This window comes from Sphaerodactylus townsendi, linkage group LG02 (genome assembly GCF_021028975.2).
Source record: "Sphaerodactylus townsendi isolate TG3544 linkage group LG02, MPM_Stown_v2.3, whole genome shotgun sequence".
NCBI lineage: Eukaryota > Metazoa > Chordata > Lepidosauria > Squamata > Sphaerodactylidae > Sphaerodactylus > Sphaerodactylus townsendi.
In genome coordinates, this window is record NC_059426.1 from 95,417,008 (window position 1) to 95,442,005 (window position 24,998).

The 24,998-nt window shown below is 40.6% G+C and overlaps 1 protein-coding gene across 2 annotated transcripts in view; it reads right to left on the reverse strand.

The window, feature by feature from the left end:
- The window catches only part of ELP4 (elongator acetyltransferase complex subunit 4), a 219,257-nt gene that overhangs the window by 84,440 nt on the left and 109,819 nt on the right, over nucleotides 1-24,998 (reverse strand). The window contains exons 8-9 of one of the 2 annotated variants that reach the window (XM_048485525.1): nucleotides 9,504-9,612; nucleotides 5,597-5,723 (exon numbers count right to left, since the gene is read on the reverse strand). In XM_048485525.1, coding sequence (XP_048341482.1) covers nucleotides 5,686-5,723; nucleotides 9,504-9,612 — 147 coding nt within the window. In that variant the 3' untranslated portion in view covers nucleotides 5,597-5,685. Of the gene's footprint in view, nucleotides 1-5,596; nucleotides 5,724-9,503; nucleotides 9,613-24,998 lie in introns of those variants that run through there. The other variant, XM_048485526.1, reaches the window with a different exon arrangement.

Genomic DNA, 24,998 nt, shown 5'->3' on the forward strand with positions numbered 1-24,998 from the left:
GACTGGATGGAGGAGGGGGCAGTTCAGTGTCGGAAAAACTCTCAAGAACAGTGAATCCCACAGAATTGGACCTAATGTGGGGGAGGAGACACAATTTCACACTTGCCCCAGGCACCATTTTCCATAGATACACCCCTGGCTCTGGCTTCTCTGAATTGAATGTAAGATAAATATGTTAATTCATTCAGCTTGTAATGCACATTCTAAACTGTCTTTATGGTTGTGTAATCCTATGCCAGTACAGCTACAGTGACAAGTGTAGTAGTAACCTCTGTGTCCACTGATGAAAGATACAGTGATAGTACACATAAATACCAAGTAGCTTTACAAGCTGAGACAAAATACAAATAAAATTGGTTGTAGTGGATTTTCCTAACCCTAACCCTAACCCATCCACAACAAAAAGGGGCATAATCAAAACTCTGACAGATAGTGCAAAATGAATGTGTGAACCTCATCTCCTCCCTGATAAAATCAATCATCTAGACTGGGCTCTGCAGGCTAATTGCTACTTCACAACAGAAATCAGAAGAGCCTTAAGACCAAGAGAAATCCAGAGGAATGAGGAGAAACAGCCCACCACAGGAAAAATAGTTCTACCATACATCCAGGGAATCACAGATCAAATAGGGAAACTGATGAAAAAACATAACCTACAATCTTCAAACCTACCAGGAAAATACATAAGATTCTATGCTCAGCAAAGGACAAGAGAGACCCCCTCACTTCTGTAGGAGTCTATCACATACCCTGCAGCTATGGAAAGGTCTACATAGGAACCACAAAATGCAGCATTCAGACTCGTATTAAGGAGTATGAAAGGCACTGTTGGATTAACCATCCTGAAAAATCGGCAGTAGCAGAACATGTCCTAAACAAAACTGGACATAACATTTTATTTGAAAACACTGGAATTCTGGACAATTTGGAAGGTTACTATGTCAGACCCCACAGGGAGGCCATTGAAATTCACAAACACCAAGACAACTTCAACAAGAAAGAAGAGACTCTGAAAATTAACAAAGCTTGGCTACCAGTACTTAAAAACACCAGAATCAAAGGCGAAGGGATTGCTAAATTCATGGACAATGGACTCCACCCAGACACAGGATTTGCATTCACCAATACTGCTGCAGCTGCAGGGAATGCAAATGGAACTACAAATGTAAATTGACTTATAACCCCACCCGCAATACAATGCAGTCAACCACACCTTTGCATAGCAAGTTCAACCCAAACACTTACTGATTGGTTCCCCACCCTGGGACATGGACAATATATACCCCATTAAACTTTCCCTTCTCACTAGACACAGTGTGTAACAGACTTCTCTTTGTGATATGCCTCTGAAGATACCAGCCACAGATGCAGGAAAACGTTAGGAACAAGATCTACCAGACCATGGCCACACAGCCCAGAAAACCCACCACAACCAGTTGAATCCGGCCGTGAAAGCCTTCAACAATACAAATGAAATGTTTAGCAGTGCAATCTTAAGTAAAGTTACACCTTTCTATGCCAGATGCCCTCAATTGAATTAGAAGAATATGACTCTGTTTAGAATTGCACTGTAAATTAAAGTATTTGTTTATTATTTAAAAGATGTATGTTGTTATTTCATTGCAGTTCCAAGTAAGTAAAAATACTTCCAACTGGACAAGCTGGTAGAAATAGTTATTTTGTTTTAGATACAAATTCTATACAATAAACACACAAAGACAACAGCATTTAATCAGTGTCTTGAGTATTTATTCTAACTGTTTTGACAAACCAGGTAATGATGTTTGCTAACTAAACTCAGATGGAAAATGTGAAACAAAAAGTAAACAGGCCTAAAGCTGCCTAGGGCAAAGTCAGTAAGATGGCAATTTCAATCATTTGGAACAATACTAAGCCAGCCCTGGGCTCTCCTCAGAATGGAAACATCTCACTATTACTGCAGCATTTCAGCAAATCAGAAAGCAGGAGAAAGGAACTCTTACGTAATCACATCATCAGTTAAACAGAACTGCATACAGCATTAAGGATAAAATAATCAGGAAATCCCCTTTATGTGGGCATAAATATTGAAAAAAACCTTCAAGTTTTATACTTCTGTGCAAATAGTTTAAAGTGATGAATTAGTTAAATACAACAGAAGAATGGCATGTAGGTAAAAACTTGTTAATTTGAGGTATTTCAAACACATCTGCCAGAAAATTTCATTATGATAAATGGCATGTCATATTATTTGACTGAAAAATCAAAAATATTTCAAATATTTAAGGAACTTACCTAATCAGTACATTTTAGCATATGTCTAGTCATGTAGCCATCTTTAACTCAATCATCAGAAAATCAAAGGCAAATTGGCATGACTCAACCCAAACTTTAATACCGCATGATTGTGTCGTGTAAGCTTGTTTTGTGTGATGGCTGCTGTGGTTTTAGCAGAGAGATTAATGACCGGACCTAAGCTGGCCTCCAAACCTTGCCCTGCTGATGCCTCAAGCTCTTTGAAGTCTGACCATCGTACCTGGCAAAACAACAGTGGGAACTAGGCTGGTGTCAGATCTAATCAAGTTGCCTGCCTCAGCATAGCTAACTATGGGGTACACTAATTGGCCCAATTGCGGATTATACCTTTTGCTACAGATTCAGGACAATAATTTAGTCAAATGATGGTTTTTATCTCCTCCTAATTAAGATTCCAAAGTAGAAAGAAACAGGATTAGACAAGCTAACTTCAAAATTGTGTGTTTTTTAAAGTGGTACGAACTGAGAGTTTCTCTACTGGTTTTAAATATGTACAGCATTATGAAACATTGAGCAAACACTTTGGTATGTTCAGCATTCTATCATTTCCAACAAGGAACAACTACTAATATACTCATGACTATACTTTGAAACCGAGAGTTCAATACTCAGAACCAAAACATATACTTTCCATACAAAGGGCACAGACTTGAAGTACCATTTTTGAGTTGCATATTAAAATGTACTTAAGTGCTCAAAATAATTTAATTCCATTATTTGTTCATCAATAATACAAGAAAGCTGCTTGTTTATAAGTATACTGTAAAGAAAATAGGGACAGAATAGCACAACTGTGTACAAAAACCAGGGGAGAGGAACTCATTCAGTTTGCCCACTACACTATTGCTACCTGAAAAACACTCTAGTGATGAAAATGTAACAAAGCACTTTTGTTCCAAGACTTCCAAATTCCTACATTGAGATACCCATCTGTTTTTCAAAGACAATTTGCTTTCATTGCTATGAAAATATGAATATACTGTATCCTGCTACTTAACATCTACAGTCTTCAACTTCTGCATTCAACATTTTGTTCAAGGACATGATCTGTTTTCCAGTGATTTTGTAAATGACATATAGTTGGGTAAAAATCCAAACCATTTGCTACTTATCATTTTTAATGTGAGTACCCAACATGCAGAGGTGGGATCTCTAGAAGTGGTTACTAATTTTTTCTGAGTGCCGAAAAGGGGTTACTAAAGCAACCTCCCTGCCCAATAGGGACTGGAGGTGCGTGTGTGCGGCGGTGCCACTGTTTGAATCCCACCACCATCGGAACCTGTTATTAAAATATTTGGATCCCACCACTGCCAACATGTAGTAATGTTATTCTCACCGAATGTTTAAGTTTTAATACCTAAATTAATTTTCCATGTACAGAATAGAGAAGTATAAACTTTGTTTATACCTCTCTATTTTACACAGGGAAGATGATCTTGGCTACAAAAATGGGTTGAGGATTATGTGGACAATGGTGTAATTCAAAGAATACAGACTTGGTTTATCATGCAAGAGCTTTCTCTTCAGCAAGAATGGAAATAAATTTACAAAGGGCAAGGTGGGTTGAAATTATTCAAGTAGGTCATCTATGAAACTCTACAGTTTTATTTCAGTGAGTTCCTAACACTGCTAAATTGAATGTCCTTACTCCTAAGTTATATACATTCTTTATGATGGGGCCACTGGGCTTCAACTATGCAACAACACAACACTGATAATCAGAATTTTTATGAATAGAGGAAATCTTCTGATCTCAGCTTCCTTGTGAAAAAAATTCAATTTAGTCATTTATTGCAGTAGAAGAATACTTTTAAGCTTGCTTACATCAATGAAAAAAATGCCACTTTCTGCATTTTAATCCACAGCATGAATATTACAGTATCTTACTCTACTAGTGATTCAGAAGATGAACAGCCTTTTGATGAAGTGAAATTATGTTAAAATGAACTACAGTGCTATAATGTTTAGTTCCATTAAATGTATTATTTCCTGAGAACTGAAAAAAACCATAAAGGAATCACTCTCTTTTAAAAGGGAAAAAATGACACAATCATCAGCATGCTTTTGGCTTTAAGTGGCTTTTAAAAGGAGATCACCAGTTGAGAAACTTCAAGTACTCATGCAATGATGACCTGGCTGAAAAACTGGTTTCTTGATTAACTATTAACTACTTTCAATAGGATTAGATAATTAAGGACATTGATGACCATTATTAGGAGGAGGCACTTTAATTTGTCACTAGATAGGCTCTTTTCAACAATTTATAGGTTAGTGCAACTTGCTTTTGTGGAGCAGGACAGGGAGAGAGAGAGTGAACCCTTAAGTTACCTTATCAAGTGGCCAGCTAAAGAGGGCAGGGGGTCAAACAGGGGCCAAAATGGTCACTTAAGGGTGAAATCCCAAACACCAAAGCAGTGCCAAGCCACATTGATCATCATTTGATGATGAAGTAAAAAATATGCTAATATATTAGTAGCAATTCTTCCTTTTATGGTTTCATGCAGTTAAGACAAGTAGCCTGCTTAACAGCTTTTCATTTGAAATGAGATTAAACTGAATGATTTGTCAGGCTGCTTGGCTATTTTATGTCTTTGTTTAAAAGCTGTATACACTGTACTGATTACTACCCCACCCTCACCCCCATCTTTTTTTCCTCTGGTTTTCCTTGGCTGATAAATATAATAGTTCTATTGCTTTTGCTGTTTATCACAATTAAAATAAACTAATCTTTTGTATTGTTGCTTGCTACCCAGAGATTCTGCATAAAGGTCAGAGAAAAAAGTTTACAGAAAAAAATAAAGAAAATCAGCATAATATATTATACTGTTTTTAAATAATAAACATGGCCTAAAGACATTTCAAATAATGTGAAGAAAATCATTGTTGAATACTGATAAGGGCACGTTTCTCTAGCAACATTTCAATTTTAGGCATCACACATTAAAAACAGTCAACTGGAGTAATCACTTGTAGACACATTCCCACCTTCTAACACAAGTAAAATCAAGACATTATCATTTAATTAAACATGGTCCTGACATCTTTACAAAAATGTATGTCATACTTGGTTATTGAAAATTGTGACCTATTTTTTATTCATGCATTTAACACAAAATTTGACACATGGTAATATTTGTATTGAAAACTTGGTTTGTTTTTCATCATAAAAAACAATGTTTTTTAAAGCCATTCCAAGCACATAAATCCAGCTTAAAAACTATGCAACATGCAAATTAAATGTAGTTAAACATTTAAGAAAAGATTCTACTTTCCTTCCAGAACTGTATTAAAAAAAACTTACCTCAATAATGAATAGCTTCCTTGTCCAGTCTAAAGAAAGCAAAGGTCCTTAAAATTGTTTGACACGAGCTACCGAGTTCATACACAAAATTAAAGCCGAGGGAGATCTGGCATTATGTGAATCAAACCTTGTGAAAAGAAAAAGTAATGGAGGAAAAAATTAAGAAAATACTGATATCCAGATGTGTAAATTAATGTCTTACAGCAGAATTCAGTATATTTACACACACTCATCCTCCCCTTTTTAAACTGGAGCTTACGACCAGGAGCAATGAAGCAAACGGTGCGATTATACTCAAGTAATCAAGCAGAATAAGATAAACAGAAATCCTTGTGCGAGGAAAACTAATTGCACTTTGGTACAGAGGTACAAATGTAAAGGGGGATCTTAATACTTGTCAAAACTACAGCCGGTTTGTGTGTGATTTTCTCTTGTATTTACAGTAAGCAAATATGGCTATCACCTTGCATGCTGCCCACGGCACCACTGAGTGATCTTTATTTTATTAAATGCACCAGTAAGCAGACAGCAAAGCAAGGCTCACGGGTTACTGATAACAAGTGAAGCTCTAATGAAAAGTATTTTGTTTTGCAACTTGATAATGACTTTTTAAAAACTCTTGTGGGAAGCATAACTGTTGTGTGATAAATTTTAACTACTCCATAAATACAACACACATTATTTTCTGCTCGCAAGACTTCCAGTGAGCTTGCTGGAATTTTATAACAATACTCGGCACACTGCAAGCTCTGCATTCTATCAGCTGAGTCTCAAGCTGATTCCTTCTGACAGGGATGCTGGATGCTTTCTGCTATGCAGCTTAATATAGTTCCTGAACAACCCAAGGGTCATTTTCTATAGTAGAAAATGAGAAATATTTTAGAAGACATCACAATTAAAACTTGCATTAGTCATTCAAAAAATATAAAGAAGCTAAAAAAATACTGGGTTACTCAAATTGCATTTTTGGAAGCAGACTGAGTTTTGTGAGCATTCTTCCCAATTGTAAAGTAACAATCAGTGTTTTTGGAAAAAAGTTAGGAAGTTTGTGTTTAACATAAAATCAATATTTTAAAGGAATTATGAATTTTCTATATCATCTAAAATATTGCTAGTTTGAATTTCTGAATGCTAGAATATAATCTTTGTAGAATACAATGCAACAGCAATACTTAGATAACATACAATTCCATTTATATAACGGTCAAAATAGTGGCCCCAATCTACCCTAAAGTTAGTCTTGACTAATGCACATTGAAAGTAATGGAACAAGTTAGTCATAGCTATCTTAAATCCAATTACTTTCAGTAGTATTTTCACAGCTAACTGGAAATCATCAATTGAAAGCCATTTACAATTATTTTAAATGAAATTTGGTTCCATGTAATAGCCACGATTCAAGAAATAATTTGTGTGTGAATGATACTGCATATATAGCTAAACATCCTTTGATGTTTTCTGTGTTGTGGCTTTTGCTCACAAAGAGACTTTTTCGTTTTGAAAGCAGCTTGTCTCTTCAGAGGAGGCATTATTGGAAATAAAGTGCTGCCAGAATACCTGTGCATTAATTATTTATCACAACTACTGTGTTTACAATTTCATAAAAAGGCAATATAAATATAATTACCCCGATAAATTGAAGCCTATTTCTTGGTAAAGGTTTCCCTATGCTCAAGATGTCTCTACCTATTAGCAACAGACTGCATTTTCTCTGATTCCGGTCCATGGCAATCCACTGTCCCTGTTTTACTTCTGAGGAGCCCTGAAAACAGTAAGTGTGCCTGATCACTACATAACTCAAAAACATCACTGAATGTGTTTGAATTACAGCTCTCCATAGCAAATGCAAATCCTACCCACTGTAAGATCACGAATTTTATTAAGCATTCTTACTAAACAAGAAAATGTGTTCCAGTCAATTTACAAGCATACAGGACTTACAAAGCCAATGCAGGACAGTTTAAATGAATGCAGGAGGTTGACAAACAGTATGGTGAATGTGCTAAGGCAATTAATAATATTAGTGCAAGATTAAGGACTTTAATTACTGTTTAATCCATGGGTATCCTTGTTTTCTTCAGTGAAATATCAGAGGTAATGTGTTTTCTATTACACATTTCAAAACTGTACACTGAACAATATTCAGCCATATCCAAAACTCTCGGCGGAGGTATGTAGTATCACTGCAGCATTGCCCCACCACCTCTTAGAAAGGTTTCTGGCAGTGTAGGGAGCAAAAAATGCAACCCTCCCAGAAAGCCCTTCATAGGGCTTACAGGGCTTAAACCACCTACTCTCTGCCCTAAACCCTGAGTGGGAGCCTATTAATGTTGACTCTGCCCCCAGGAATGCCCCGTCCCATTCTCTCATGCTCGCATCTGATGTGACACCAGAACAGCCCTGCCATGGCCTGGACTTCTGGGTTTTGCAGCGATGTGGCTGAGGGGCAGCTGGCTGCCAGTGTGTCTGTCTCATCTACTGGGGTAAGTGCCTTGGGGAGGACAAATGCATCGGCACAAGCCCATACAGCTCCCTCAAACCCTTTTGGCCCTCCCCTTGTGGATGGGGCTGCTCATTTATTAAATTATATACCAAAAGTGCAAAAGTTGTGGCTTCTACCTTGGAAAATGCCTATTTTTACTTCTTTACAGAATTTTTAGAATGCAAATGTGCATTTCTTAAGCACTTAGAAAATTCTCCAAAAGTTTTAAAAGAGGAACTATACAAAAAACCAGATGGTTAGTACAGAAAGTAACATACATTAAAAAAAGAAACTACTATGTCCAAACATAGATGTTTATTATTGAAAATATCCCCATTGTAAATATTAAAGAGATCCATTTTATGAAATTGGAAATATTGAATCTGACTGTATCAGTGCTACATGGGCCTGAATAAATGGGGGGAAATAGTGAATTCTTTTTCTTCAGTAGCTTTTGTTCTTTATTTTGGTGCACATACAGTAATTACAGCAAAAATATTATTTCCATATATTATCCTCTGATTTAACAAACTACAGCTTTAGCCTTGCTGACATAGCACTATCCAATCTGCATTTTCCTATCTAATGCAGAACGAAATTTCCATATTCTTACAACTTTTACAGCAGAGCTCAAACAAACTGCAGTCTTTAGACTGGAGGTTTCCATGGAATTACAGTAGTGTCACAATACTAATAGTAGTAATTTATGCACACTCAAGCCACCACTCTGTATTATTTAAAACTGTCATTCAGAGCTTAGCCTCTCAATCAGTTTTAAACTTTAACAAATTGTATTGTGAGAGTTTCACAAAAAAACTTTGGAAAAGGATCAAAATAAAAATGTTAGGCATTTCAAATACCCATTAAAACAGTTGCACAGAAAATGTTTCTGCAGCAAAAGCCCTATCATATACAATTTAAATTGTATTCTAGCTTGATCTTTGAACATCTTTGAGTCTTAATGAAATTAAAATCAAGGACATTAATTAGCTTTCTGCTGTGTTATATTATTTAGCTGTTTGTTTACTGAAATATATTATTGTTCTCTATTTAGAAGTTGACAGTTCAAAACTATTGATTTCATGACAATTTCAGTTCACTGGTCAGGCGATTGCCAAACCTGCTCTGCATATGAACTCCCCAAAGCCTGCCTGTTGAGATGTACATCTGATTGAGCCATGCCTCAGTAATACAGCATGACAACATGCAAGGAGGTGCCAGGTTTCCTTAATGCATTTTAATGAAAAACTAACCCTAACCCTAAATCAAAATTGGTAAACAAGGTGAACCATAAAGAAGGATATTCAAAAATTAAATCAAATTCTACTTCATGGCAGATACTCCAACAGGAGAATAAACTGCTCTAAGTGCCCAAGAAGCACTTAGGGTAGACTTTTTTTTTTCATTTCTAAGGATGGAACTTACCATGGTAATCCTTGTATAATGGATTGGTTTCTCTCACAGAGCCAATAAATGATTCAAGACCAACTACCATATCTGACAAGTTAGTAACACGTTCCATAATTGCTTTATTCTGTAAAACATGGAAACAAAATGCACAACCCATGTGGTAAAAAGGTAATTAAGGTTCAAAGAATAATTCTATGTCATCTTAATGACAAACTGAAGTAAAAATTGGTCATCAATACCCAGAAATTATGTTGTGTGTCTGATCTAAGGGATATTCTCCCCTATGCAAAGCCCTGTAACTTTTTAATATACTTTTTATTATTAAAAGTATAGTGAAATATGAACGATACACAGCATTACATACTCATAAGGCATGATCCAGACAAAATTAAATACAACCCAAACTGGGTTTCAATAGCAGAGTTAAGGTATAATACGAAGGAATCAATGTGTTTATTACAGTATCCTGAATGCATTTAACCTTAATTCTTGCATTTAAACTTTAAAAGCCCAGGACTGCCAGTAAGGTTTTCCTGATTATAGCAAAAGTGTATTTCCCTAATTATAGCAAAAGTTGTTTTCAATGAATGGATGACTATTGCAAATCTAAACATACAAATGGATGCTGCTGAGAGAGGACATATCTGGGATGTATATCCTGATCTCCACGTGAAGGGAAGATACTGAAATTAGCACCTTCTTTTTCTCTTCCAACAGATAATTAGGTCAATTCAGTGTGCAGAAGGCAAGGATTCTATCCCCATTCCCCAGTTTGTTTAATCTATATTGAAACAGACAATAGCAAACCACCTCTGTATGCCACTTGCCTTGAAAACCTCACAAAGTCCGCCAGAAGTCAATGTGACATGACACCCCCCACAAAAAAGTTTATCAAATTAATATCGAATCAAAACTGACATTATACACAGATATTTGCAAGGTAATGAATGCGAAGAAACATTGTCATACCAATTCTGTATTATTTTGATTGTTCAAAGATTTAGCAACAGAAAGTTCTCTTCTAGGAGTTCCAATACTTTGTTTATTTAAGTACTGTAATAGCTCACAAGTTAATTCTATTCAGCTAAAATCAATGGGATTCTAAACTGCTTAACTTTGGTGGACTCTATCTAGATAGCCTTATCTTAATAATGATTAACAATGCAATCCATGGGGGATGGGGCTGAAAGGACTCACGGAAGTGGAGCGAGGGTATGCCAATGTAGGTGCCTACTCCACCAGCGTAAGGGGCAAATATGCCAGTGGGGCGAGTGAATACACCCATGGCAGGGCAACATGCATCTTGCAGCAACCTAACCTGGAAGCTGCCACTGTGTTGGCGTTCCTCCTGTGCAGAAGTCTGCATCAGTGTGGCTGGGGAGCAGTTTGGGTACATTCCTGGGGGGGTGGAGCCAACTTTAGTCAGTTCCCAAAGGGCTTTCAGCCCAGGAAGTTTCCCAGTGGTGGCTACAAATTTATACAAAAAGAGTGGCATAGCCCATTGGTTTGTGTGGTGTTTTTTTTGTTATTCCTACAAAGTCTGACTGAATGCTACTACTCTTGAAAAAAATTTCACAGTATCAAATCAGATTGTCAGATAAATATCCAAACTACAAAACAGATTTTACTAAGTATGCGATCACTGTACTCAGTTTGGGATTTTTCTGTTTATACACTTCCTTGTGTTTAAACAGAGAAACGGGAGGAGACTTCACTGCAGGGAGAAAAGCCTTGAGGAAAGTGCCCATGAATTATGAAGCCTCGAGGAAAGTGCCATGAATTATGAAGCCAAAGAGATTATTATAAAACCTAATATTACTGAATGAAGCTACTTTTACTAACTTGTATGCAAGTATTTGTTGTCATAAGATCTAGAGCTGCATCTTGACATATTTACAGATTGCAATTGTAAATTCCAATTTCCATGTTTTAATAGATTGATTTCTAAAAACTCAATGTTGACTGTAATGTAAAGTACAGTACAAATTTTTACTACTAAAGATAGGTGAAAAGTTAGAACTATTCATAGCTTTACAAAAAGATGTGAAGATGATGACTATCAGAAACACATTCAAAACAAGCATTTGCTGCACTTAAAAAAAGTTATGATGATGTTACTATCCCTACCATGATGTTACTATCCCCACTATCCCCAACAGTTACTATCCTAAGGTTTTCCACTTCGCTTATTTCCAATGCACATATCACCAAATATAGCACCTTAAATTTTGAACTTATTGAATTTCTGTTATTCACAAAATATCTAGTTTACTCCTAATTTGGTCTCACACATTTTTCCAACATCCAACATACTTCTGCTCCCTATGTGTTCTTGAAAAACTTCACTAGAAGAAGAAGAAGAGTTGGATTTATATTCCCGCTTTCTCTCCTGTAAGGAGACTCAAAAGGGCTTACAAACTCCTTTCCCTTCCCCTGTCACAACAAACATCCTGTGAGGTAGGTGGGGCTGACAGAGAAGAACTGTGACTAGCCCAAGGTCACCGAGCTGGCGTGTGTTGGAGCGCACAGGCTAATCTGAATTCCCCAGATAAGCCTCCACAGCTCAAGCGGCAGAGCAGGAATCAAACTCGGTTCTTCCAGATTAGAGTATACCTGCTCTTAACCACTACGCTACGGCTGCTCCTTTTCTCCATCTGGAAATTTTGGCTCTAAGAAATTCTGATATCTTCCCTTTATCAATTAATCTTATAATGAGTAATAATACTACTCTGACATTTAGTACAATACATGCGACTAGCTCACCCTAGATTTTTTTAATCTGAACAGAATATCCAATGTATTTAAGATGCACGCATGCAATGTTTGTGCGGAACCCATACTGCATTACAATTTCTGTTATTCTTTCCTGGTTATCTTTCATTATTTTTTACAGTTTGTTCTAAGGTCTCCTGCCATTTCAAATGCATATTATTTTTTCTTGGAGAAAAGTATACTAGCTATTGGCCAATTACGGATGGTGGGGCTTATCTCCTCCCTGCCCTGCCATGGCATCAGGCATGTGTCTGAAGCGCTCTTGCTTTCTGCAGGGAAAGCTGAGAGCAAGAGCACTAGGCAGTGGCGAAGCCACAAGGGGGAGGGGGTGCGTCATGCACTGGGCACACACCTGGGGGGCACAAAAATCACCCAGACCCCTCCCCTTCCCCTTGCAGCGCCCCCCACCCCCTTCCCACACTTACCTTAGTTCCTTTTTCATAACTTTTTCAGGCTTCAAAAGGCCTTGTTCTCAATAAAAACGGCCTGAGAAACTATAGTTCCCAGGAGACCTTGGGACTCACAAAGTCTCCTGGGAAGTATAGTTCCCATCAGGCTTTTTTTTTTTAAACTGAGAACAAAGGACGCTTTTGATATGAAACTAAGATATGAAAAACAAACTAGAAGAGAGGAAGGAAGAAGAAGTGGGCGTGGAAGCTGGCGTGGGGGGGGCAGAAAAATGTGGAATGCTGCCATGTGGTGTGTAGTTGGCTAAAGCCATTGCCTTCACGCGCTAACTGGCAGTAGGTGCACGGCAACTTCTTTGTACATGGGTACAAGGAAGTTTGCCATGGGTCATTCTGCTCTCCGCACATGGCAACTTCCTTGTATGTCAGTATAAGAAAATTTGCCATGCTGGGGTTCAGTTGCCAGTGCGCCAGGGGCCTCCTGCATAATTGGCCATTGTCTATTTATCAGGGAGTTCCCACCTGTTTGAGTTATTAAAAATAGTTGCTAGTGTGCTTCTTTGTTCATAGGGCAACTCAGCTAATATTTTGAAATGGAATTGCTCCATTCCTCTAGAAAAGTGAATTAAGAGTTTTATAGTGCAATCCTGTGCATGTTTAACCAGAAGTCCCACTATGTTCATTGGGGCTTATTCATATATAAGTGTGAATAAGACTGCATTACTCTCATGTACATCAAAATTATCCTGATCTCCATTAGCTTCCTAATGAAATTCAAGTGTTACACTAACCCATAAATAACTGCAGTTATTTTTAAAATTGTGAGATAGCACACCCTTTCTGAATTTTGGATTTGGGCGGTAGTTTAGGGAATGATGTTTGTCAAAATGTTCCCCTGTATTGTTTTCCTCACTTCAAATGCCATTTGTCAAGAAAGCATACATGCAACACAAAAGCCACTAGTAGTAGGTCATTTGAGTACCGTAAGTAAAATGTTAGAGAAAGAGTTAGGCCACCACCATAGTAAGAAAAACCATAGCCCACTATAGTCACTCCCCTTATGTTCCCACTTGGCCTCTGCGTTCTGCAGAGGTCAATTTGCTGGTGGTCCCTAGCCCCTGTATGATGCTGCTGGCCTCCACTGGGCCAGGGTCTTCAATGTCTTGGCCACAGCCTGGTGGAACACTCTGTCCCCAACTATCCGGGCCTTGCGGGACCTTAAACAATTCTGCATGGCCTGCAAAACAGTTGTTCCACTGGGTCCTAGGGGGAGCCAGCCACTGATGTGAGTTACCATTCCCTATGCTGCGGGGCCATAACATCTTTCGACTGCCCTATCTGTTAGTTTATAGCCATCTGAGAGTTGATTTTAGGTTTTATATTCTGTTTTGTGGTTGTAAGATTTTATGACTGATTTTGCACGCTGAAATTGTCCCTCTGTTGGCACAGGGAATGCCCTGATGCAATTGGGAGTTTTACACAGTCCCTGGTGCTGCAGTGTGGCTGCCACGTTTCTGCCCCATGGCAATGGCTTTGGTCCTCGAATTTCCTGAACTGCAAAGATTAAGGTTCATTTGAACTGCCCCTTTGTTGCTCAGGAGGCTTCCACCGGCGTGGAAAACACCTATGTAGCATAAAAGGGACCAGTTTTCCTGCCTCACTGATCTGCCCATCCCACCAATGGACAACCCTTGAAGTAAAAAAAACCGGAGAAACCTTGGGCAGAAAAGTGGCATGTGCAAGCACCGTAAACAGGAGGGTGCCGTTTCTCTCGCACACACAAGAATTTTAGATTTACATTTTAGACAGAGTGGGGTGGAGGACAGTGATCCCGTTACACACGTAAGGATTTTGGATTTACATTTTAGATGGGGGTGGGGGTGGAGGATGGTGATCCCATTGCACACACAAGGATTTTAGACGAGGGGGGAAGGGCACCAATTCTCAGTGCCTGTTTTCTGTTCAAAATTACAATAGTGAAAGTGAGTGGGGGGAAATGGGGAAAGATTCAGCCAATCTGAATGCAGCAAATGAAGGCTGCCCGTGCATGCATGAAAGAGACTACGGAAGAGCTTGTGGTGCTTAAGTGGTGCTTATGGGAAAGCCCCAGGCTCGTGGGGAACCATTCGGGGCTTCCCGCACAGGCCCTGACTTGAGCAAAGGAAAGAGCCAGGCAGCAGGGGGGAACAACAAGCAGATGAGAAGCCCCGCAGCAGGTACACTCCTTGCTCAGTCACAGAGCATTTAGAAAGTGCAAAATCAGTCTATGATGTGTTTTAATTGCTGCTTTATCTTGTACACCACCCAGAGTCCTTTGGGGATTGGCTGTATAATAAATCTAACAAACAAATAAACAAACAAACTTACCATTTGCAATTTTTCCCCATACAAGTAGCTACTGCAGTCACCCTGTCTACGCAAATGCTATTCATATAATGATATTTCCAAAGGATACATTTGCATTGGCTCGAAGTTCTTCAGCTAAGACTTTATAGAAAAATACCAGCGGGCCCGGCCACGCATTGCTGTGGCTGAGTCTGGTGAAGTGGAAAAGAAAGAAAAGGGGAAGCAAACGGTTCGAACATGTGTCATTGCACAATGCTTGCAGGGAAGGGGAGGGGCAAGGGGCCCCTCGCTGCCCTCCCTTTCTCCCATTCCCTTGCATGGCAACCCAGCTGGTCCCTCCCTAACGTTCCCCTTCCTCTGCTAGGGTGGGTGGGCCATATGCAGGTGGCTGGTCCTGTCCCTTATCACTCCCTTCCCTTGCAGGCGAATTATCTAGCATAAAACACGCTGGGAGGCATGAGCCACGTTGTGTTCAAATTTCAGAGCGTTTGGTTCAGCAAACCCCCGGACCCTCCCTCACCTTCCCCTTCCTCCGCTACAGTGGGCGGGTCATGTCCAGATGGAGGGCCCCATTCCTTTCACTCCATAAGGAAGTGGTTTTCAAGGAAGGCATGGTTGGTTCCCTTGTATCAGAGGGTGTTGCTTTGACGGCCAGCAGATGGCGCTGTTGCAGAACAGAACTGTGGTTCCAACTGTCACAGGTGTGGCATGCACACAACAGGAGGTGTGGAAACAGTATGGAAACCTGGCCGCATGCGAATGCGACGTTGTGTGAAAATTTCAAAGCAATCGGTCCAATAGTTTGGGAGATTACCTGTAAGCAGAAAAACGCACTGATAGATTTTTATATATATAGATGAAAATTTCTCCATACTCCCACAACCTTTGGATGGTTAATATATAACAGGGTTAATCTACTATTCAAAATAAGGAGTTTGCAAAAACAGATATTCTCTTATTCTCATCAGCTTGCACTGCAATTTGCAACTTGTAAGGAATTCCATAGAAGCAGAAATAAAAGGCTTTTGGGAGTAAAAGTCCATTTATTAAGACATCTTAGAAAGCTCAAGTACACGCAGTGGCAGGAATGGCACTTCCCGCCAGAAGCACAGGTTATAACACCATTCACCCCATCCCCCTTCCTGCTTCCCATGGGAACGGAGTCTTCATCTCCCGCGCAAAGATAAAGTCTCCGCCGATGCATCTGGCCCATCGCCCGGGCTGTGGAATGCACTCAAGGTTACTTCACCATCAACACCATTGAATCCTTTACACTACTCTTCATAAGGAAAAAGAAACCTTCTGAACAAAATGGCATCTAGCAAAATAGGCTGCAGGAAGAAGAGAGAATGGGACAAAATTGCTCTACTCTTGCAATAATGGGTGTACCTCAGAGCCAAGCTTATTCTACTTCAGCAAACATATTTTTTTTAACTTATTCCCTCTTTTTCCAGTAGCCTCCTTCCACACAGCATGGCTTATAACTCAGGGAATTGACCTATGATGCATCAAAATCTGGGACAGTAAGAAAACTCAACTTGTTTTTGGACACACATAGAGCTGCTGGGGGATACAGATGTTTGCAAAGATATGCTTTCATAAACACCCCCTGTGTCATGGCCCAGCCAGGCTTAGCTGTGCCAGGGGACCCTGAGGTCTCCTCGGATGAGGAATTAGACACTGGCATCACACCTTTCCCTCAGCCACCAGCAAAGGCACCAGAGGAAGACAAGAAAGTATATACAGGACCAGATTCATGGCCTCAGCCAGGCACAAGCACAGAAGTCCCTCATGCCCTCCCCCCACTTCTCCTGAGCCCCAGGAGCAATGCCAGAGAAAGCTGTGCAGTGACCTTACACAAGAGAAGGTGCAGTGCTCATTTGGCTGCTCAGGATTGGCCAGAACTCAGCTATGATGGAGATTGCTTGAAGGAGTTGGTCAGGTGTTCAGCATCTCCGGCTGCCAGGTAAGCATCTGGCTTAAAAGAGGCCAAGGGAGGAACTGTTGTGTGGTAGCAACATCTTTCCTATGGGTCTGAACCACTGATTTGCTGTGCTCTGGTTTCTGCTTGCTTGCCTGCCTCCTGTCTTGACTTCAGCTTGTGCTGCAGCTTCTGTTTGCTTTCTCCCGACCTGACCTTGGCTTGTGAGCTTGACACTCTTTGGATTGCAAAAAACTTCAGGAGGGTCTATCTATCTAAAAATGTGACAAATGAAGGTCAATGTTAGCAAGTGTAAAATAATATACGCTGGAACAAAAAAATCTTAACTTTAAATATATGTTGATGGGTTCTGAACTGGATTAAACCAAGATTGAAAGAGTTCTTGGTGTTACAGTGGATAGCTCAGTGAAAACATCAATCCAGTCTGTGGCAGCAGTAAAAACAAATAACGCCATGCTAGAGATTATAAAGTAAAAGACTGAAAATAACACTGCAAATGCTGTAATACTCTTGCACAGAAAAATGGGGATCTTACATTTAGAACACTGTGTGTAGGTATGGTTGTGTATTTGAAAAAGGATAGTCCAGAGCTGGAAAAAATACAGAAAAGGGCAACCAAGATGATCAAGGAGTTGGATCACCCATCCTACCTGAAAGTCTGGGATTTTTTAGTTTTTAAGAAAGAAGACTTTAAGGGGTGACATGATAGAGATTTGTAAAATTATGCCCAAGATGGAGAGAGTTGACAGAACTTCTTCTCTCACTCCCAAAACACTAGAACTCAGGGGCATCCAATAAAGGTGATGGGCAACAGGTACAGGACAGACAACAAGAAACACTTCTTAACTAGTAAATAAGTTGTGAGTTTACTGCTAGTGGAGATAGTGATTTCTATGAGAACAGATTACTTTAAAAGAGGGTTGGACAGAATCAAGGAGGATAGTTCTATCAATGGCTCCAAGTCATAGCGAGTAAAGGGAAATTCTGTATTCAGAGGCAAGATCAGAAGAAGTCCTTGATCTCTGCCCTGTTTGTTTGCCCTCCAGGCAACTGGTTGTCCAATGTGAAACAGGATGGACTTGAGGGACTACTAATCTGGGCTCTTATTTTTGTTCTGAATGTTGCAGGACATGAATATTTCAAATATGTGAGATATTTAATTTTTCCTTATTGTTGACACTCACAACATACATACAATAGTACTCAAATTCAATATATTACAACATTTTCAAAAGACATACTCCAAAAGAAACATAATTTAAAAATCATACATTATAAACAGCAAACTAAAATATTGTTCAACTGGCAGCATCAAAAAAAAAGAAAGAAAGAATCAGAGCAAAGCTGTGGTTTCCTTTCATATTGCAGCCAACCCTCAATGCTCCCTCTGAGAAGCTGCTCTTGGGTGACCTTCTGAAGATTGATATGGAATGCAGCATTAGAGGTCTCAGTTTAGATTGAAAGTATTTACTTGGTGTTCTTATAATCTCAGCAGCAGTACATATTTTTACTACTAAAGGCAGGTGAAAAGTTAGAACTATTCATAGCTTTACAAAAAGATGTGAAGATGATTTATAACAAAACAGATGGGGAGTAACTGTATCAAAAGACTCCCACACTTTAACATATCTTAAGTGGTAAGAATGCTCAGACAGAAGTATCCTACATATACTATAAATGTACAAAATGGGTAATGTTGAGATGCCCTTTTCTCAAAATTATATATGCCCCATCTAGAAACTAGGAGAATTAGACCCTGTGGTGATTTCTTCCCATATGCAGTGGACTGTGTCCTCTGATTTTAATTGATGGTAACAAAACTCTCTTAGCTTGGGCACTAGTTCTTTTCACTTAGTGTTATTATTTCAGAAAACCTTAACTATTTTTGCTGTGCTTATTCTTTCAACAAAATCTGAGAAATCTGCAATAACATATTATTTTAGACAGTAATTTATCAACTCCTAGTTGTGCTCCATTATCTGTCATAATGCATGAATCCAGGATTGTTTTATTACACTTAACATGAACACAAAAGTAAACTGAAAAAAATAACTGCTTCATGGAGAGGTCCTCCCGGTGCAAAGTTTTTCTGCTAAATTTTTCCACAGTATGCCTCTAAACAGTGGGGAAATGTAAATGAAATGTAGACAATTATGGAACTTCCCCCATAGCAGATCCTTTCAACTTCAGTGAAGGTGATTCCCAGTAACAACCATCTGAGTCAGAGGGCTGCAACGGGAAGAAAGGGAAAATCAGTATAGCTTTGTTGATAGGAGATGTAGAGAGGACTATTTTGACACCTTCCCCTGTCATACTGCAATCCTTGAGACCTGTGTGGTTGTTATATCATGTGATCCCATGACCCTGGGAACAAACTATCCAAGGCTTAGAAGGGACTGTTAGGGAAAGGGGAAATAGAGAAGATTTACATCTATCAGCTCCTTCTGTTGATAGACTTTGGCCCTTTCCGCACGGGCCATTTATGGCGCCCTGGGGATGGCAAAAACATTGTCCCCAGGGAGCCATTCGCACAGGCGGTGCTGCTAAAACGCAGCAGCGCCGACCTGGCTCCCCTCCACCACCCCCAGGGCGGCGTGAGGCTGCCTCCAAAAACCTCCCTCCTGGAGGGAGGTTTTTGGAAAACAGCATAAGCACAAGCATAAGCATTTTATTGTCATTGTGCACGCACAACGAAATTTACAGCAGCATTCTTCGATGCACACAATTTCAGACTCATACATCATCCTCACTTTCTCCTTCCTCCACCCATCCCTACACAGCCCCAAATACATCAATATGAAGCAGTGGAGTTTAGCATAGCCACAGCTCTAGAGTAGAAGCTGTCTCTGAGCCTCTTTGTCCTAGTTCGGAGGGCCCTGTATCGTCTGCCAGATGGTAACAGTTTAAAAAGAGAGTGTGCTGGATGAGACGGGTCCCTCAGAATATTTTGGGCTTTTTTTAGGCTTCGGGAATTATAGATTTCTTCCAAGGAGGGAAGAGGGCAGCCGATAATCCTTTGTGCAGTAGTGATCACCCTTTGGAGCGCTTCTTCCTGTTCGGCATTACATAATTGTGGAGCTGGAGAACCATACACAGATGCAGTAGGTTTAGGACACTCTCTACTAGCACAGCGGTAAAAAGGACACCAGAAGTTTTCCATCCAGTTGTTAAGCTTCCTTAAAAGTCTCCAGAAAGTACAGTCTCTTTGCTGGGCTTTCTTAACCACCGCTGACAGTCTGTGCGGCCAAGGTCAAAGTCCTCTTTAATCATAAGCAGCCCAGAAATTTAAAACTAGCCACCCGCTCCACTTTTGATCTCCATTTATAGTCAAGGGCTGAATTTCCTGAGCTACTCCTTCCTATAGTCCCACTAAGTGAGCTCCTTTGTCTTGTTAGTGTGTTAGGAACCAGGTTATTTTGCCTGCATGGTGAGAGCAGTCGGTCCTCTTGATTCCGATAGGCAGACTCATCCACTCAATAGATGAGCCCCACCACCCGTTGTGTCATCAGCAGAATGTTGATAATGAATTAAGTTACTATGATAGACAGGAGTACAGTCATATGTATAAAAGGGTGAACAGTAAAGGACTCAACACACAGCCCTGTGGCGTTCCCGGTGGCGCGGTGTGAACCACTGGAGGTCGGAGGGCAGCGTGGGTGGGTCTTAGGAGTCCGGCGACGAAGGCAACGAGGTGAGTGGGAGAGGGACGGGGAAGAGGCGGCTCCGTGCGGAGCCGCCTCTCCCGTGCCGGCCTCACCAGGGGCCGCTTGCACGCTGCTGTGCAAACGGCCCCCTCCCCTCCACTGGCAGAATTCCTGCCGGTGCAGGGGCGCCCTTTCTGCTGTGCGTAAAGGGCCTTTGATTCACCAGAAGAGGTGATGGCCATGGATCTGAACTGGCTAGTTTTCTTAAATATATGAACATAAAAAGCAACTGTGGAAGTCCTCAACGTGTTCTTGGAGATGGCAATCCTTTTCCTTTGACACTTGTCTGCCACTTAACTTACCAGTACTCCCCTTGATGTGCCAGACCAAACTGTTACTCATGCTTTTAACTGAGAGGTTTCATGTTTTTAACCTATTCTTATAATCTGATTATAGCTTGAAAACTGCTTTTAAAATATAATTCTAGGATGCTGGATGTTGGCTTTTGCTGCTTTTATTCCCCACTTGTTTTTATGACTTATTATTGAGAATGTAATGCTTTTGTTTTATTATATTTTTTACTTTGTGAGCTATCTTGAGCAGGTCTGTGAGGAAGTGACAGTATATAAATTTTCTAAATAAGTAAATAGCTTTGCCTTTGAGATATTTTCCATGTTGAAGCCACATGTAACAAAAGCAGTAATTTAAGTGGTTGCTAGTAAAGGAGTGAGGAAAATAGTGTACAACTATACTGCTGAACCTAAAATACAGGTGGCAATATCACAGAACTGGTTCCACAAACAGAGCAGACAAGAGTAAATTGTTTACCTCCTTCCTTTGAAAGTATGAGTGTGTATGGGGCGGGGGCTGAATGCCAATTTCTTGGTTAGAGGTCGATAACTTTTCTGAGCTGCTCCACACTGACAAAATTCATAAATTTATTATACAGAGACTGCAAAAATATTATAGAGAAAAAAAACTATGAAGAAGTTGTACACCGGGGAGAAACAGGCAGCTGGACTGTTCGATGCTGGGATCGGCAGTCACGAGAGGGGGGGCACCCAATGTGCTCAAGTTGTACTGGGAACAGGCCGGCCATTGTGTTTGCCCTGGGTGCCTTTTTGGGCAGTTATGCCCCTAAAAGACTGTATGCCCCATTTCCAGAGGTCTGTGGGCAACAACTAATAATTAAAAAATAAAAACAAGTTCACACACAGCAAGCCAATAAAATATTAATTCTACTAGCATAATAATTAAATATATAGTCATGCGGTTATAAAATCACCACCTCATAAAAGAAGAATAAAACTGTATAAAATAACATAAAAGCAAGCTGTAAGACATAAATGACAATTATCTTATTTAGGTGATATTTTTCTGTATTTTTGTGTGCCATTGAAAAAGACATATCTGGAAGAAAAGTTAAACAATTCTTCTAATTTTTGACACTTATGAGCACTGGTTTCTGCCTCACTTAATTTTGGGCAAGAACATTCCAGTGGGTTTCAATATAACATGTACCTTATAATAATAAAAATGAGCCAGTTTCTATATTGTCTAGAAGATTCTTGTCACTTTTCATGACTTAAAGGAACAAAGTTAATTGAATGATAATTTGCTCAAAGTGGCAAAGGTGAATTGCCAGATATTTCATGCTATCTCTTCAATCTTCCATTCAAAAATTGTCTTTAATATATCAGACTACTATCAAAAAGAAAATAATTATAGTCTATAGTGTAGCAGATTGATTCTGAGTATTGTGAAAATTCACTGCATAGCTTTGTACAATTACTGGTTTTCAGTCTAATCTACCTCACAGGGTAAATGCGAGGAAGAGGAAACATGGGGAAATATCTCAGTGAACCCTTATCATGATCTCCATGAGGGGGGGGGATAGGTAAGTGTACTATATAAAATAGGAAAATAAATGGCATTGGCTTGGGAAACTTGGCTGGCAGATTTCATATTAATTTCAAATGATTCTATAACAATATTGGGGAGATTTAAAAAAAAGACATCCCATGACATGAAGACATTTAGAATCCTCATAGGAATTTTGCTATAATATGGCAGATGAAGATTAGTGGATTATTTTATTATTATTACTGAAGTTTGCTTCATCTATGATGGCACTTTTCTAGGCTGAGAACAGCAAATTAAGCTGAATCCATGTACTTCTTATTCATGCCATGTACCTCTTATGCAAATATGCAGAACATAATACTAAGATTAAGTTCTTTTTGTTTAATTTTAGAGATAAGGTAATGCATATAACATTCAGCCATTTTGCCTGAGGTAATTCCATGTGTGCTATCTTAAATAAAATTAATGCCAATTGATTCCAATATTGTGCAAAAACCCCAGTAACTGACCAGGCACATGTTAGACTGGCCATTACGAAAAAAACATGGCATAATGGGAATTTAGTGGGCAGCCAGATGTGGCGTCTCCCCTAGCCGCCCGTCGCTCTCAGGTGAGTGTGCCGTCCCACCTTCCCTGACCTGGGGGTTGGTTTCCCCAGCCGATGTTCTTTCCCCTTGGCCCGGACAAGAAACAATCTTGCCCATAGGGCGCCTTGGTATGGGCGCGCCCTGACAATCTCCCCACACCCTGTCCTCTCCCTCACTCTGTTGCTTCACAGAGTGGGGGTCCTTCAGCCACCCAGGCTCTCTCCCACGTCCCCTTCCCTGTTATACCCTCACAGGGGCAGGGCTCCCTATTGGTGAGAAGGGAGCCGAGGGTCCCCCAGCCTGTTTCACAGCACAGCTGGGCAGCAACACCCCCCGGAGTCCTTTCCCCTTGCCCTGTCTTTTCGATTAAGCTCTCTGTCCCTTCTCCTTCTTTCCAACTCTCCCTTCCACCACCCTCTCCCAGCCAACACCTTCTCCCTGCACTCTCTCCCAACCCCTTATATCCTTTTCCACCCCTCATCTCCCTTCCCCGTCCCAGCTGTCGCCCTGCACGTTCCCCTGTATTCCCTAAAGCTGGGGCTGGGTGAGCCCGGCTGGGCTCATGGCCCCTCCCCTCCCTTCCCCTCCCCTGCATTGTGTGGATGGGCCTGCGTTGCCTTTTCTTGAGGCAAGCCGCCAGCTGTGGTCCGCGAATTGAAGGGGCGATGGGCTGACGGATCGACGGGGTGGCCGATCAGCAGATCGTCTGGGTCGTGAGGCGGTGAGTTGTCGGGGCGGCGAGGTGGCGGCATCCCGGCCGGCCCAGCGCCACCTCTTTTTGGGAATCGGGCGCTGGTGCAGCCGCCTCCGGCACTGTGGGGAGTCCAGGCGCCACGCTGGGGCTTGTGCCTGGACACCAGAGATACACTTTTACAGGAACTGAGACTTTTCCCCATAAACCCTATTACAAGATGGGTACTTATACGTCCACAACATATCACACCTGCCTAAAATTGCTATTTCAATCTTAAAGAACATAATGTTTTAACTAATTCAGCTTTTTACACAATGGTTTAAGGGGATGTACGATACCAATGGAGAAACAAAACTGATATTAAAGTGCCATTATTATCATTTTCCAAGTATCCTTAGAATTAAAAACCTTCACCCTGTTCGGTCTTGAACCTTAAGCCAATAAACAGACTCTGTATGGTTGATCAGTAGTGTTTTGTATTGAGAAGCATCAGAGCATCAAAGCTTGGAAAAGCCAGTTCTGCCAAACCTGGCTTTTGCCACCCCCTTTATCCCCTGCAAGTCCCCCCTTCCGAATTCCCAAGAAAGTGTGGAAAACAGTCCCTGGAGCTAAGGTGCACCAAGGTTGGCAGCAGATAGTCAGAGAAAGACATTTGGCTTCCTGTCCCCACAAGATAACCTTTAAGGCCTTACGCGGCCTGGGACCCTCGTACCTTCGGGACCGCATTACCCCATATGTCCTGAGTCAACCTCTGCGCTCAGCAGAGGCTGATTTACTGGAGATCCCTGGCCCCTCAATGATGCGGCTGGCCTCTACTCGGGCCAGGGCCTTTACGGCTCTGCCCCCTGCCTGGTGGAACACTCTACCACCAGCTGTCCGGGCCCTGAGGGACCTTGGAGAGTTCCGTAGGGCCTGCAAGACCGAATTGTTCCACCGGGCCTTCGGAGAGACCAGCCGCTGAGGGTGCCCTGCTTTCATCCTCCCCCCTGCTGTATAGGGTCCCTAACATCATCGGGACCCATCATTCTTCTTGGGAGGGTTGCATATGGGTTCGTGGGATACTGTTTTAGAATGAAAATTTTAAACTTTTATATGTTTATGTTTATATATGCTTTTATATTGTTCACCGCCCTGAGCCCTTTGGGGATAGGGCGGTATATTAAATCAAATAATAAATAAATAAATAAATAAATAATGGATAGATTCCATTTTCCCATGGGATCAGGATGTCAAGGGAAAGCCTAGTTATCTACAA